Source organism: Miscanthus floridulus, chromosome 11 (assembly GCF_019320115.1).
Source record: "Miscanthus floridulus cultivar M001 chromosome 11, ASM1932011v1, whole genome shotgun sequence".
NCBI lineage: Eukaryota > Viridiplantae > Streptophyta > Magnoliopsida > Poales > Poaceae > Miscanthus > Miscanthus floridulus.
This window is the reverse complement of record NC_089590.1, coordinates 61,341,287-61,355,315: the sequence shown is the minus strand read 5'-3', so window position 1 is coordinate 61,355,315 and position 14,029 is coordinate 61,341,287. Positions and strand designations below refer to the sequence as shown.

The following is a 14,029-nucleotide window of genomic DNA, read 5'->3' as shown; positions in this document are numbered from 1 at the left end:
TCGCTTTTCTTCGTAGTGCGTCCGTGAGAAGAGTGGAAGTAAACGAAATGTTACAAACTAGTGGAAGGTGCGCGCCCTTGCGTGCGTTGGTAGACACAGGTAAGTTCACATTCGAAAATATATATTGAATCTTTCAATGCAGAAACCGAGTTAGCAGTAAAATAGATAGGTAAGTAGTTGGTAACATTACACAGCCATAGTAGATTAAGCATAGTTGAAGTAGCGACATAATGAGTACATACGGAGTGACACGACGAAGTTTCTAAAGAGCTTGATGTGTGTTTCCCAGGAACCGTTGCTATATATGTACATAGGATTGAGATGGTTTCTAAAGAGCTTGATGTGTGTTTCCCAGGAACCGTTGCTATATATGTACATAGGATTGAGATGGCAAGGCAATCACGGCCGCGTCTGATGTGATAAATATAACCTGGCACATCTCGCCAAATGACGAAGCAGCCATCTTGTTTCATGCTGTCATTCTATGCAGCAGCAAAGACAATGAGTTTAAAAATAGTAGGTAGGTAGACCAGCGTGATCTTTCTTAATTCAGGTAGGATAGGGAGGAATGGTTGGTGCTTGGTAAACAGAAGCAGAGGGCTAAGAGTGTTACCAGTTCCTCATCTCCTCCTCCGTCGCTGCTGATGCAATTATAGAGGCCTGCCATGGCAGAGCACAATGCAGGATTCATTAGCGCTCCCAAGTTAGTTACCCAATTAGCTACATATGCATAATGCTACCTAATAAGAGGCATATCAGTTTCCTTTTCTTTCTTTCTTTTTTTGGCAAATGTATAGCCAAGAAGGTGGGGAAGAAGGTTGTAGGCCCCTCTCTTGGCCGTAGCCATCAGGAAGCTACTCCTCTCTGGGGTAGTTTTGCTGTTTCTAGAGGAGCTTTAATTTTGCTATGTGTAATTGCGCTATTGTTGACTGTTGGTAGAAAAGAAAACCAAAAGCCTAGATCAAATTACTCTTGAAGAAAATCTAAGCCTGCATAAATTTCTTATAGCTCAAATTACAATATAAATTTGTGAAAATAGGACCCTATGCAATAGTAACTTACACATGTTGCAAAGAACACTTGGTTCACCCAAAAATATCAAGTTGCACACAGCAAATCGAAAGCTATAGAAAATCAGTGTAAATACAAATATGAAAAAGTAATCGAACAGGACCTCAGAATTGAAACACCAATCAGAATAGATATATGATCCCAATAAGTTAAAATAGGATCATCATGGTACAGCTCAAACTGAGACATTTATATATGACACACTTAGATCGTAACGAAAAGAACTTAAAAACTGCCATGTATAGAATTGTCTAGCAGAGGTCCAAAGATTTAAAAAAAAGAGGTGGGAATCAATGACGGGAAATTAAAGGGAGAAAATGAACACATGTCCAAAGTATGTCACTGAGACGTCGATTGCCAAATTTGAGTACCTGATAAGCGTAGTGTAGTTGGCCTTTTGTGATATCAAATTGCGTTATTACTAAAACATAACATACACTGCAGCCACAAGCATTTCCCTTGAATATCGACTGATGCAAACACCTAATACAAAGCATGCAAGCACACTTCCTAATTTGACTCTGCTGAACATCTGCAGTGTGCAGTCAAGTATTCTTGGAAACTGATAAGGTAGAGAACAATCACTGTTACTTATCTCGAATCTGCTAACATAACGGATTTTAGCTCTTTAGGTATTCCCTCATGAGTCCATTGTTGATCAATCATCATGACCATCTAAGATAAAGCCTGATACTTGACAAACAAAAGGGAGCACAAGAAAAGACGACATTCTGTGCAGAAAAAAATTCAGTTATACATTGCACTATCCCCTAGAAAAAGTTGTCAATCCTTAGGGAACTGTTTAGGACGTTGCAGAAACTTATCTATTTGAAGCAACCAAATACTACAAACTGATAGAAATTCCACTGCCAAACAAATGCGAACCAAACTGTGAAATCACTAAATCAGACAAAGGGAACATGAAAGAGATGACCAAGGGATTACCTAGGTACTCGTCCAGATCTTTTTTTTCTTCTTTTCCATAGGAGTCCAACCTCACTGTGGTAGCAGATTCATTATTGGGTCACCCTTGTCAGCTATCACTTTGACCTACATGTGCATGTAGATTATATAAATGTAGCAGGTGTAGGCAAACTGAACACATAGTTCTAAGTTGCAAGATAGTATCAGTAAACTAAAGGTAACAACAAGACATGACTGTATGAATGTCTTTTGTTGTGACTGTGAGCACACTCGAGCTAATGTTAGATTGGACTGGATAATGGCATCATCGATGGTTTGTGAACTAAAAAAAATATGTTCGAAATCAATTTGAAGTGGGGCAGTTTCAAGACTTTGCAATGCCTTATGTCTCCGAGGTAGCAGATGGTCACTAAATTGCAAAAACAATACCAAGAAAACTTGAATGCAGAATACACCATTGCAACGTACCTGAAGTCACACGGATAGGAAAGGTTACCAAGAAAACTAGAGGTGACATAGTTTTGACGAGAGCACATGTGAAGTAGACGGAAGCTTACGTATGCAGCAACTGGAACAGCCAGAAATAACAAAAAAAATTGAAGGACAGATCAATAGATCATCAAATATGATAACACGAATAAACTAACATATCATAGGGAGCATAGCCACCCTCTGTTTTGCTGTGTAGTCTAAAAATTCTCTCAATTCTCAGTCAGACAAATGCTAATACAGCCTATACAACTAAGACTACTCTGATCTATGTTTTAGTGAACGTAACTCACATATCTGATGCGGTGAAACTACCAAAATAATAAGTAAGTATGCGATGAAATACGAAAGGCGAAGCTTAGATTAGATAAAGGAGGAAGTCATCATAGCCAACGATCTCAGGAGTTCAGATTTCATAAGTAAGAGGCAGTTCTAACCGCAAAGTATGCGACTGAATAGGCAACAAATACCAACTCTCATTGGTGCCTCCAAAATACAGAAAACAGAATAGATAGGAAAAGATGGCAAAAAACAGGAATAACCAATTGACCTAGGTAGAAGGAGATGCAAAAAAAAGCGCAGAGCGTTACATAAATAATAGTAATTCCCGTTGACATTTCTCTGTAAACCAACATGTTCTTTTAAAGGTTTGCAAAATCTTTATCGCAGTAATGGAGTAGGTAAGAATTTATTTTCAATGAGAAGAGGATTTTTAGAAGCCTAAAAAACATGGCAATGATTATTTGTTAATTAACCTGGAGCTTCAAGGCATGCTAAGGAATCAGTTACACTGAGAAATTACATGATATGACTAACAGGTCATGCCCAGTACCTCACAAGCGAATAAACATCCGATCATATCCCGGAGGAACGGGCATGGACTTTTTATCACAGGCCGAAGAAAGGAAAAAAATGTAAGCAAGTATGCAATGAAATAGGAAAGGCAGAGCTCAGATTAGACAAATGAGGAAATCATCACAGGCAATGACCTCAGGAGTTCAGATTTCATAAGTAAGAGGCAGTTCTAGCTTCATAGTCTGTGACTGAATAGCCAACAAATAACAATTCTCATTGGCGCCTTCCAAAAAATACAGAAAAGAGAATAGGTAGGAAGAGATGGGGAAAAACAGGAATAACCAATTGACCTAGGTAAAAGGAGATGCAAAAAAAAGTGCAGAATGCTAGATAAGGTTGTAAACGGGACTTCTCAAAAAATAAGACTTGCATGCAACAGATGATATAGCCAAAAAAAAGAGAGGCAAATCTGCAGCAAACACCTCCAAATTTCGTTCCCCTAAATATCGAATCATTTTGGATGTGCAAATACAATTGTGACTTACTGAATGTGTAGCTTGCACTGCTTGTAGAGGGAGATCATTTGCTGACAACAAACATGTAAAATGACAGCGACAGGAAAAGTATGCTGTCACAGTGAAGAAGATAAGAATCTTTTATAAACGAAGACATGATTTTTAGAGGCCTCAGAAACATAGCAATCATCATTTGTTCATCAACTTGGAGTCTCAAGGCATGGTGTTAACTGATAGACAAAAAAAAGGCATGGTGCTAATTGGTTTACCCTCAGAAACTGCATGATATCAGTAACATAACACTCATGCCCAGTACCTCACAAGCGAGCGAACATCAGATCATATCATTGAGCAATGCACATGTAATTTTCATCACAGGCTCAAGAAGGAAACAATAGCAAGGCGAGAGGGACGGCTGCTTGTATTGGAAGCTATTTTGCTGAGGTGGACCAATCAGATAAGACGAAGATGATGCGGTGCTGGCATGGACCAATCGCAGTTTTAGGGGCGACGTGTACCAACTCGCTACCCAGGGAGGCCTTCCCGAATAGAGGGCTCAGAAACATAGCAATCATCATCATTTGTTCATCAACTTGGAGCCTCAAGGCATGGTGATAACTGGTTGACCCTCAGAAATTGCATCATATAAGTAACACCCATGCCGAGTATCTCACAAGCGAACGAACATCAGATCATATCATTGAGCAATGCATATGGAATTTTCATCACAGGGTCAAGAAGGGAAAAAAATAGCAAATGGCAGACGCTAAGATCATCTGATCATAACCAAATCTCGGTTTAGAATCAGAATGCTGATCACGGTAGGGGAGCTAGGCAACGTGACCCCAAAATCGCCTCTAAAATCAGAAAAGGATGTGATTTTGCGGTCATAATTTGGCCGCTAACCAGAAATCTGGAATTTGAATGGCACTTAAGCTAACATGGACTAAATTTCACAAAATTAGAACTGCATAGAACCACGGCAGAATTACCTCTGGGAACTGCATTTTAATATTTTATCATATTCTTTAGAGGTAATAATGCAGGATCTTAACTATTGTATGCAATTTCCAAGCAGGTTGTAGCTAAGAATCCCTCTCTGCACCTACCATGGGTTCTTACAAATTCCTTTACATGTTGGAAATCACCAACATATAAGAAAAAAAGAGCACTGCAGGGGATTCTATCATATTGCTATTAAACTTACGTAGTCATAACCAGCATAACTACCAAGAAATGAAAGCAGCATAGTTGACAGACAAATAATTTCGTAGACAGCCAAAGCAGCATTAGTATGCACCAAAAAAAATTAACTGCCATGTAACAAAGGTTCTGAACATGCTGAATCATATCCCAGAAGGATACATGAATACACGCACCTCTTGTCGACAGGCCATGCTTGACAGAGTGTACCAAATCAGGAACCTGCAACAAACAAATCGAGGTACATCTAAAAAAATACAGAGGCATAAAATCGAACTACAGCCATAGGAGGACCTCAGCTAGGTGCACACGCCACAGGGAGCGAAAGGAGCCGGGGGCGGGTTCGGCGTGGGAGAGAGAGAGAGAGAGGAGTCGGGGGCGGGGTTCGGCGCTAGGAGCTCCCGACCTAGGGTTTCCTGTAGCACATGAACGCCCGTGGGCTAGAGGAGGATGCGGCGCCGGGGAGCAGGCACGCTGGCGGGCAGCCACCGGCAGGGCCCGGTCACGCTGCGCCGTGGCCGGGGACAGCCACCGCCGGCGGCCACGCGCGGTGCCGCGGTAGAGGCCGGGGAGCACGGTGAGCCGACGGCACTTGCCCGGTCGGCACGCCGTAGGGAGGTGGAGGAGGAGGACGAGGGCGACCGCAGCCGCGCCGCGCTGCTGGCGCCGGTGGCCTCCCTGGCGGCGCGTCGGGAGGGAGCGGACGAGAGAGAGCGAGGAAGGGTAAGGAGAAGCAGAGGTTTGGGGAAGGGAAATCAGAAGCTGGATATTATGTTCGTTTCGCTAGATTCTGAGAAGAAGCCGTAGAAGGTAAATAAGAGCACGAAGAATTCGAAGAAGCCGGAGAGGACGACGGGAAGCTGCTCCGGACGAGAATTACCTTCAAGAGATCTGGGCCATCGATTCGAAAATCCGACGGAGGAAAAAAAATTAGAGCAACGTGGCCGGTGTCTCCTTCTTGGAGTCCTTGCGGGCTTGTATGGGTTAATTCTTAAAGGAGTACATGGTTTTGTCGCTGAAAGATCAAGATGTCCAAGAGGAGGTGGATTGGATTAATTCTAAATTCTTTGTAATAATTAAATCCTGCACTTAGGTTCACCCCTTGTATCTAGAATGTGATTCTATTATTCTACCGCACAAAAGTTTTGCACATAGGTTCTAATCCTACTCTAGAATGGTAATTCTAGAATGTAGAAACAAGAAATGAATTGCTTAAATGTAAATGCTTAAAGTAAAGAGAGGGAAAGGAACGCGGCGATGTTTTATCGAGGTATAGGAGAGTCGTCACTCCCCACTAGTCCTTATTGGAGCACCCGCGTAAGGGTGTAGCTCTCTCTTGATCCGCGCAAGGATCAAGTGCTCTCTACGGGCTGATTCTTCGATACTCCGTCGTGGTGAATCACCCACAATCGCTCACAACTTGAGTTGGGTCATCCACAAGCTCCGCCGGATGATCACCAAACTCTCGATCACCGCCGAACCGTCTAGGTGATGGCGATCACCAAGAGTAACAATCACAAACTCTCACTTGACCACAACAAGCCTAATGAGAAGGGTGGATGCACACTTGCTACTCTCCTTACACTATTGAAGCCTTAATCTTGGATTCTCAAATCTCAATCACCTCACTAGCCTCTTGCTCTCCTTAGCACTCTCAAGGGTGTTTCTCAGCTGAACAAATGGGCAAGAGACCTCCCTTGGACGAGTGGAGTAAGTATTTATACTCCTTCATTCAAAACATAACGTTTGGAGGCTGAGTCATCACTCTGCGGGGTGACCGGACGCTCCGGTCAGTTATCCCCGCTACTATGTTAGAAAGAGCCGTTAAGTTCTTACCGGACTCTGGCCTGCGTCCGGTCACGAAAACTGCTCTCTGGAACCTTACTGATGTTGACCGGACGCTTACACCCAGAGTCCGGTCACTTCGCTGTTCAGCGTCCGGTCAGTTACCGGATCCTGACCAGCGTCCGGTTAGTACTGACCGGACGTGTCCGATCAGGAAACTCTCTCTCTCTCAAACCTCTATAGAGTTGACCGGACGTAGACACCCAGCGTCCGATCGTAACCAGACGGCTCTAGTTGATCAAATAAACTGACTGGACTCACCCTTCAGCGTCCGGTCACAACCAGACCAGCGTCCGGTCAGTCATTTGACCCTCCATTGACTTCCAACTCGAAATCATACGTGAATGAAGTTTGCTCCAATTGATCTTAGGGCTACTCCAGAGCTATCTAGTGCTAGATTTGACAAGTGTGCACCACACCTAACCCACTAGACTCACCTAGATTAAGCTACTAGTCCATACCCCTCTTAATAGTACGGTCAAAGGAAAAACAAAGTCCTAAACTAATCTAAGTGTCTCTTCAACACCAAACGACACTTAGAACTAGTCCATCCTTAACCTTGTCGTCCATCCTTTGAAAACCGAAACGATTTTCATTGTAGGGGCATGATAACCATGATTGCCCAATCAATTGTCATTACCATGACCTAACTTAAATTGCATCTGCAAAACACACGTTAGTCATAGTAATCTCGTATTATCATTAATCACTGAAACCCAACTAGGGGCCTAGATGTTTTCAGTTGCCCTACGTGCTAACAAAATACCCCATTCGTCCTAAAATAACTGTCGTTCTCACTTTCCGAGAAAAAACTTTGACTAATTTTATATAAAAAATATTAATATTTACGGTACATAATTAATACCATTAGATAGATCGTTAAATCTATTTTTATAATAAATTTATTTAAACATATAAATGTTGCACGTATTTTCTACAAATCTAATTAAATTTATGACATTGAAATAAAAAATGACAGTTAATTTGGAACAAGTACTAATTTGGCCATCTCATCCATTTCATGTCATATTGTGTCCTCTTTTCCGTTGTGTAGTTCGGGAACAAGGTGTGATGTGATGGTTTCGTGCTAGTTTTTCGCGGGGGTCATCCTGCTGGGGTTGGCTGTTGTCGTCTGTAGCGGCCTCCGTGCTTGTTGGGCGCCTGAGACCAAGCATGGCTTGGGCTGCTGCTGGTACTGCTTGGCATGGGTAGGGTCGTTGGCTAGATCGGTGGCTGGGGTTTCTACTATCCCCAGCCCTCTCCTCCCCACTACGTTCCTTCCCCCTTGCTTGGGGGCGATTCCGTGGTGGAGCTAGCTAGATCGGTCTGCTACTGGCCGGCTTTGTTGGATCTAGGGGTGGGTTATCCTCTCTGGTGGGATTCTTGCGTTGCTTCTCCTAGCCTGTGTTTCTTCGGGCGACGGCCAGGTAGGATTGCTGCTGGTCCCTCGTCACATCCTACCTCGTTGCTAGGGTGGGCGTCTTCCCGTGGCTGCACGTGCGGCAGGTACGCTTGTAGTGTGCGCGGTGGCGTTCGGTGTCAGTGGGGACTCCCGCGTGTATCTCCGGCACTTTTCCTCGGGGTAGGCTACCTCTGTGGGGGCTCCAGCGGGTAGCAGTGGATAGGTTGCACGAGGTTGGGGCAAAAGTATGGACGATGACATATGCGGACGTCGCTCGTGTCTTGAAGCCATCCTCTTTCTACCTCTTCTCCTATCCTGCTGGAATTGCATGTGAAAACCTTCCTTGTTGGGCTAGCTTGTCGGCGCTTTTGGCGTCGTTTCCTTATTGGAGGTGTTGTTAGCCTTTCAGGATCTCCTACACTCTTGTCGTCTTGCCATGGCGGTGCTCCATGCTGTGTCATTGGTGTTGCTCGGCAACTTCTCTTCTTTGTTGGTTGTGCTCGGTGCTAGTTGGTTGAGATAGTTGTTTTTGTTAGTTGGTTCTTGATTGTTTTTGTCCTTAGGGGGTGTTTGTTTTTTCCTCATAAACTTTAGTAGTTGTGGATGTTTGGACACATGCATGGAGTATTAAATATAGACTAATTACGAAACTAATTGCACAGCTTGCGACTAATTTGCGAGACGAATCTTTTAAGCCTACTTAGTTCATGATTTGACAATATAGTGATACAGTAACATGTGCTAATGACGGATTAATTATGCTTGATAAATTCGTCTCGTGGAGTACTGATGGATTCTGTAATTTATTTTTTTATTAGTATCCGAACATCCCATGCGACACTCTCACGTGACACCTTCTAAATTTTAGTCACCGGATCCAAGCACCCCCTTAGTTGGGTTATTTTTCGGTCAAGTTTGCTTAGCGTCGAGCAAGTTGTGGGGTAAATTCGACAGTTGTTTGTCTGGGCCAGTAGTGTTCTCTCCCGGTTCGCGGTTTTTAGGTCCGGTTTCTACTTTAAAAAAACTAGACCGATGGTTGTATTTTTATTTTCTCTATCTAATATATTTGCGTGAAGCTTTTGTTGTACTTCTAAAAAAAATATTTGTGGCGCCTGCATGTTACAAGTAAAAAAATTTGAGTTTTGTTATTTATCTGTCATCAGAACTTTGTTGTTGAAATCTATTGAATTTTGGACCACTGGATTTGCTTTTAAGGTTTGTGTTGCTTGTGTTCGCCGACCTCCCGGGCGAGCGTGCACGGCGGGGCACGAGGGGAACGGCTGCGGAGGAGGAGCAGGCGTACTCCTGATGCGTTGCAACGGGACGTCGAGTCTGCTACCGTATTCCGTCTCACGGGTCGTCGGCGTCGTGTAAGCGTACATATACAACATACTCTCCGGCCTTCGTTCGTACCGAGTATCTCCGGTATCTGATGTACACGTGTGTCATGAAGGAGTAATTCTGTGTCAAAGAAAACGACAGATTTTTGCAACACAAATGTGTCAAGAGATACGCAGACAGTCCTAGAAACTTTTATCTCTGTAGCAGGCATAGGAGGAGCTTGAGTAGGTTAGCTCCATGGAACAAGTGCGGGTGCACAGGGGTGGATCGTAAGGCCAAGGCTCGTCCTCGCTGTTTCCGTTGCCGCCACAAACCAAGTAGCGGTTAGACGCGGCCCACCATCCTCTAGCGAGACGCGGACAAGAGCTCTGGTCTGCCCTGCACTCCGCAGGCAGGCAAGCACGCAAGCCTGCCGTCCCGAGATGGCGGCGACCCTTCCCGTCCCCGTCCCCGTCCCCGTCCCCTACGCCCTACGGCTACGCGCCCCTCTTCCCATCTCCTGGCGAGTTTCCCGCAAGCCAGCACTCTCCTGTAGCAGAGCATGCCGCGCCGGCGTCCGCTGCTCCGCCGCAAACAAGCCCTCCCCTCCTCCCCCCACCACTCCGGACAGCAGCGAGGTAAGGTAGCCGCCGCCACCCACCAGCTTGTTTCTACTCTGTGCCTAGCAAATCTCGGCTCTGGAGTCTGTGCTTGGAGTCCTTATTATATCGTCCGGTGAACCGGCCGGCTCATGCGTGTCGTCGCAGCTCCATGGCGAAGATACGGAGTGAGGTCCTCTCCCCGTTCCGGTCGGTGCGGATGTTCTTCTACCTCGCGTTCATGGCCAGCGGCACGCTGGGGGGGCTCATCGCGCTCGCGCGGCTCCTCCCGGCGCTGTCGTCCGACCCCGCGAGGGCGGCGGGCGCGGCCGACACGCTCAAGGGCCTGGGCATCGACGTCGCGGCCGTCTCGCTCTTCGCCTTCCTCTACTCGCGCGAGAGCAAGGCCAAGGACGCCCAGGTGGCCAGGCTCGCGCGGGAGGAGCGCCTGTCCAGGCTCAGGCTCCGCGTCGGCGCCGGCAGGCCGTTCACGCTCAGCGAGCTGCGGGGCACCGCGCGGCTCGTCATCGTGGCGGGCCCCGCGGAGTTCGTCGCCGAGTCGTTCCGCAGGAGCCAGCCGTTCCTGAGGGAGCTCGCGGAGAGGGCCGTGCTGGCGGTGCCCTTCGCCACGGACGGGAACACGCCCGAGCTGCAGCTCGACGGCGGCGACGAGGACGGCGTCGTCGACGACGACGACGACGTCGCCCGGAGGAGCAAGAGGCTGTGGCAGCTCACGCCGGTGTACACAACTGAATGGGCGCAGTACGAAATTAATTCAACATGCTCAGCTTATAACACCTTTGTCCATCTATAACCTTGATTAGTCTCGCGTTGATCGCCACTTTCATGCATCTGATGCAGGTGGTTAGACGATCAGAAGAAGCTGGCCGGCGTGCCATCTGATTCCCCAGTGTAAGCACCTCGCGAAACTCGCCTGGTTTCCCAACGTCATTGTTCTAAAGATTTCAATTTTGTCTAGTTTCTTGTAAAAATTTTAAACTCTTCTCGATTCGAAATGAGCACCAAGCCTATTGGTTAAGAAGAAGAAGATTTCAGTCTTATCATGTCGCAGTGATGAATGGTCTGTTCTTCGTTTCTTGTTATCTTACCATTGGATGTCGACGATGCGTTGCAGGTACCTCTCCCTCCGGATGGACGGGCGCGTCCGCGGCAGCGGCGTGGGGTACCCACCGTGGCAAGCGTTCGTGGCGCAGCTGCCGCCGGTGAAAGGGATGTGGTCGGGTCTTCTTGACGGGATGGACGGCAGGGTGCTCTAGGCCAACAACAACAACGTGATGACTGATAGGCACCCATCCCGTTTTGCCGTGCCTAGTTTAGCTAGATGTGACCAGTGCTTACAGGATGTTTTACTTGTTCATAAGAGTTGAAATTGAGAAAGCACTACTTGCATTGTATAAAATTCTAAGTTGCCGGTGATTGTGAGGTAGGGTGAAGTGGCGAGAAAAAACCCAAGACGGAGGAGAAATAAGAGGAAGAGCGCTCGGAGAAGAAGTGCAGGCTGGGTTAAATGCAGATGTCTCGGCGCCATTCACTATGGCGCCGAGCTCGGCGCCAGTCACTCTGGCGCCGAGCCCCTGGCAGGCCATTTTCCCGTGCCCAGGACCTCGGCGCCAGTGACCGTGGCGCCGAGCTCGGCGCCAGTCACTCTGGCGCCGAGCCAAGGGTCCATTTCTGGAATTCTTTCCGCCAGGGGTCTATTTGAGAGAAACTTTCGAAAAAAGGGCTAAATAGTAAAAAATTCGGTCATGTGTATTGGCCATCTTCTTGCACTGGGTGCGTCACACTCGCTGTAAATCAGAATGCGCACACACACACACACACACAATGATTCATTTAGAAACGGTTGACCGTTTCGTCTCACCCGTGGTTACCCCCTCCAACTAGTTTGGCTCCATCAGTTTACCCCCTCCAACTAGTTTCGTCTCACCCGTGGTTACCCCCTCCAACTAGTTTGGCTCCATCAGTCTATGGGTTCAAGCTAAGTTTATGTCTCTTCGACATTGATAGGGGGTTGGAGTGGGGGGCAGCGAGGTCACCGTCGGTCAGCGGCGATGGGCAGCAGCGGCAAGCGCTCTATTCGTTTAGGCTAGTTTGGCTTATAAGTTATGATTAAAAGTACTATTGTCTGGTTTGGTGTGAGGAAAAAATATTATTCATTGGTTTATAAGCCATGGCTTATAAGCCAGATACGAGCAAATCAACAGGCCGAAGGATTCAGATTTGTGTTTCAGGTTTTTAGGAGTGCACAATGCCAGATCCGGGCACGTCTGCCTCTGTACGCTGTCCTCCTCGCCGGGGCTGCGGTTATAGTGTTGTCGTCCTCTTCCCCCACCCCACCTCCATCGACGGCGCCTACGGCAAGCCAGGTAACCCGAATCCCACGCCTCTGTCCTCTCACCTGGCCACCTCTGAGCCACAGCTGGTCGTCTTGTAGTTTGACCTCCGCGCGGCTAGGGTTTCCCTCACTCTCGCCGGCCTCGGTGACAATGGTCTCGGCCTCCCTCCCCGGACCCGCCTCCATCAACGGTGACTCCTTCCACAACGGTAAGCCCCCTGGAACCCGACGCCGGCGCAGTTTGATCTGAGATCCAAAATGTACTCATGTCTGCTCCTCTATGTGTCCGATAGAAATCCCCACATCTTGTTTCTATATATTACAGAAGTGCTCTACGTACATATTTTAGGACTATGTTTCTGAATACTTTCTGAACAGATCTGGCAGATGATGCTTAATGACTTAGTTAACCTTCGAATCACCATTTGCTAACTGTTGTTTATTTGATTGTTGTATCAACGCAATTGGTCTTTGAGCTTGGCCTGATTTATCATTGCTTTGGTATTCATACGTACTAAACAGGACTAGAGTCTGAAATAGCTATATGTAGAATATGCGTGGGGGTATGCCAAATAAGCAAGGAAATGTCACACTTAGATGTCAAGTACGGGTGTTTTCACTTATCTCTGCATCTTCCAAGTCCTAGATGCGGAAGATAAACCCTGTGCCCAAAGAAATTAAATGATTTTGTTTTGTCACATAGCTTTTTAGCGCTTTGGCATTTATGCCTCATAATGATGCCACATAGTTTCCCAGCAAGCAAAAATTGACTGTAAACCCAAACAATGGTTCTGAATCTTTGTGTACATATAGTTGATTGTTTTAGCTCATTCTTGCCTAAGTGGTGAATAGTATACCTTAAGGCTTCATTAGTGTTAACTTCGTACACAATGAATTCTCTGTTGATATACTTGTTCAGATTATGTTAGACAGTACACATGTAATGTTCTTCACCCCTTTTAATGTTCAGTTTTTCAGATTATATTTGTCATCTTACAAGTGTGCTCTATGATTGCACTGCAGACATAGAAGGGATGTTTCGTCCAGTTGTGATCAACGCTGCCCAAACTAGCAGCGTCGTCGGCTTCGTCTTGCTCACCAACTACTGGCAGCCATTACAACCTCCGCTCAAAACGCCGCAAACAGCCACAAAAGGCAAGTTAGGGATATGATTTGTCAATTTGCTGTTTGGATTTAGGGTTTAGTTCTCTTTTGGTCATGTTATAGTGACAGTGAATGGTGGTCCTTATGCACCATGATCATACTTGTGGTTAATTTGCTTGCTTCATCTCTTGCTTTTCACCATGAAATTTTGTATGTATGCTCAGTTTTTAGTTTCCATCAGATTCTTACTTGCTTCTATCAGATTCTAATACATTGCTCAATTTTTAGTTTCCAACATACAGCAGATTCTTGCTTGTGGGGCAGTCCTTAAGACATCAAACCTTTGTGATTTTTAATTAAAAAATAGGACTTTGTGCTTCTATGTTGCCTTGGTGTGTCTTTTATA

The 14,029-nt window shown here is 46.0% G+C and overlaps 1 protein-coding gene across 2 annotated transcripts; it reads left to right on the top strand.

Annotated features, from left to right (window-relative positions):
* Positions 1 to 9,867: 9,867 nt before the first annotated feature.
* Positions 9,868 to 11,636, top strand: LOC136493311 (protein LOW PSII ACCUMULATION 1, chloroplastic-like). 2 transcript variants are annotated; one of them, XM_066489384.1, is made up of 4 exons: positions 9,868 to 10,207; positions 10,332 to 10,925; positions 11,025 to 11,075; positions 11,299 to 11,636. In XM_066489384.1, the coding sequence occupies exons 1-4, from the start codon at positions 10,008 to 10,010 to the stop codon at positions 11,438 to 11,440; spliced, it is 987 nt and encodes a 328-aa protein (XP_066345481.1). In that variant the 5' UTR covers positions 9,868 to 10,007; the 3' UTR covers positions 11,441 to 11,636. The 2 variants fall into 2 exon arrangements, with proteins under 2 accessions (XP_066345481.1, XP_066345482.1); XM_066489385.1 differs by having other exon boundaries at positions 9,936 to 10,202; positions 11,299 to 11,635.
* Positions 11,637 to 14,029: the final 2,393 nt, after the last annotated feature.

Excerpts from the sequence above, each read along its gene's own strand:
- LOC136493311 (XM_066489384.1), top strand. The coding sequence starts at position 10,008 with ATGGCGGCGACCCTTCCCGTCCCCGTCCCCGTCCCCGTCCCCTACGCC. Across the intron at positions 10,208-10,331 it reads CCGGACAGCAGCGAGGTAAG|CTCCATGGCGAAGATACGGA; the intron begins GTAGCCGCCGCC and ends GTGTCGTCGCAG. Across the intron at positions 11,076-11,298 it reads GTGCCATCTGATTCCCCAGT|GTACCTCTCCCTCCGGATGG; the intron begins GTAAGCACCTCG and ends GATGCGTTGCAG.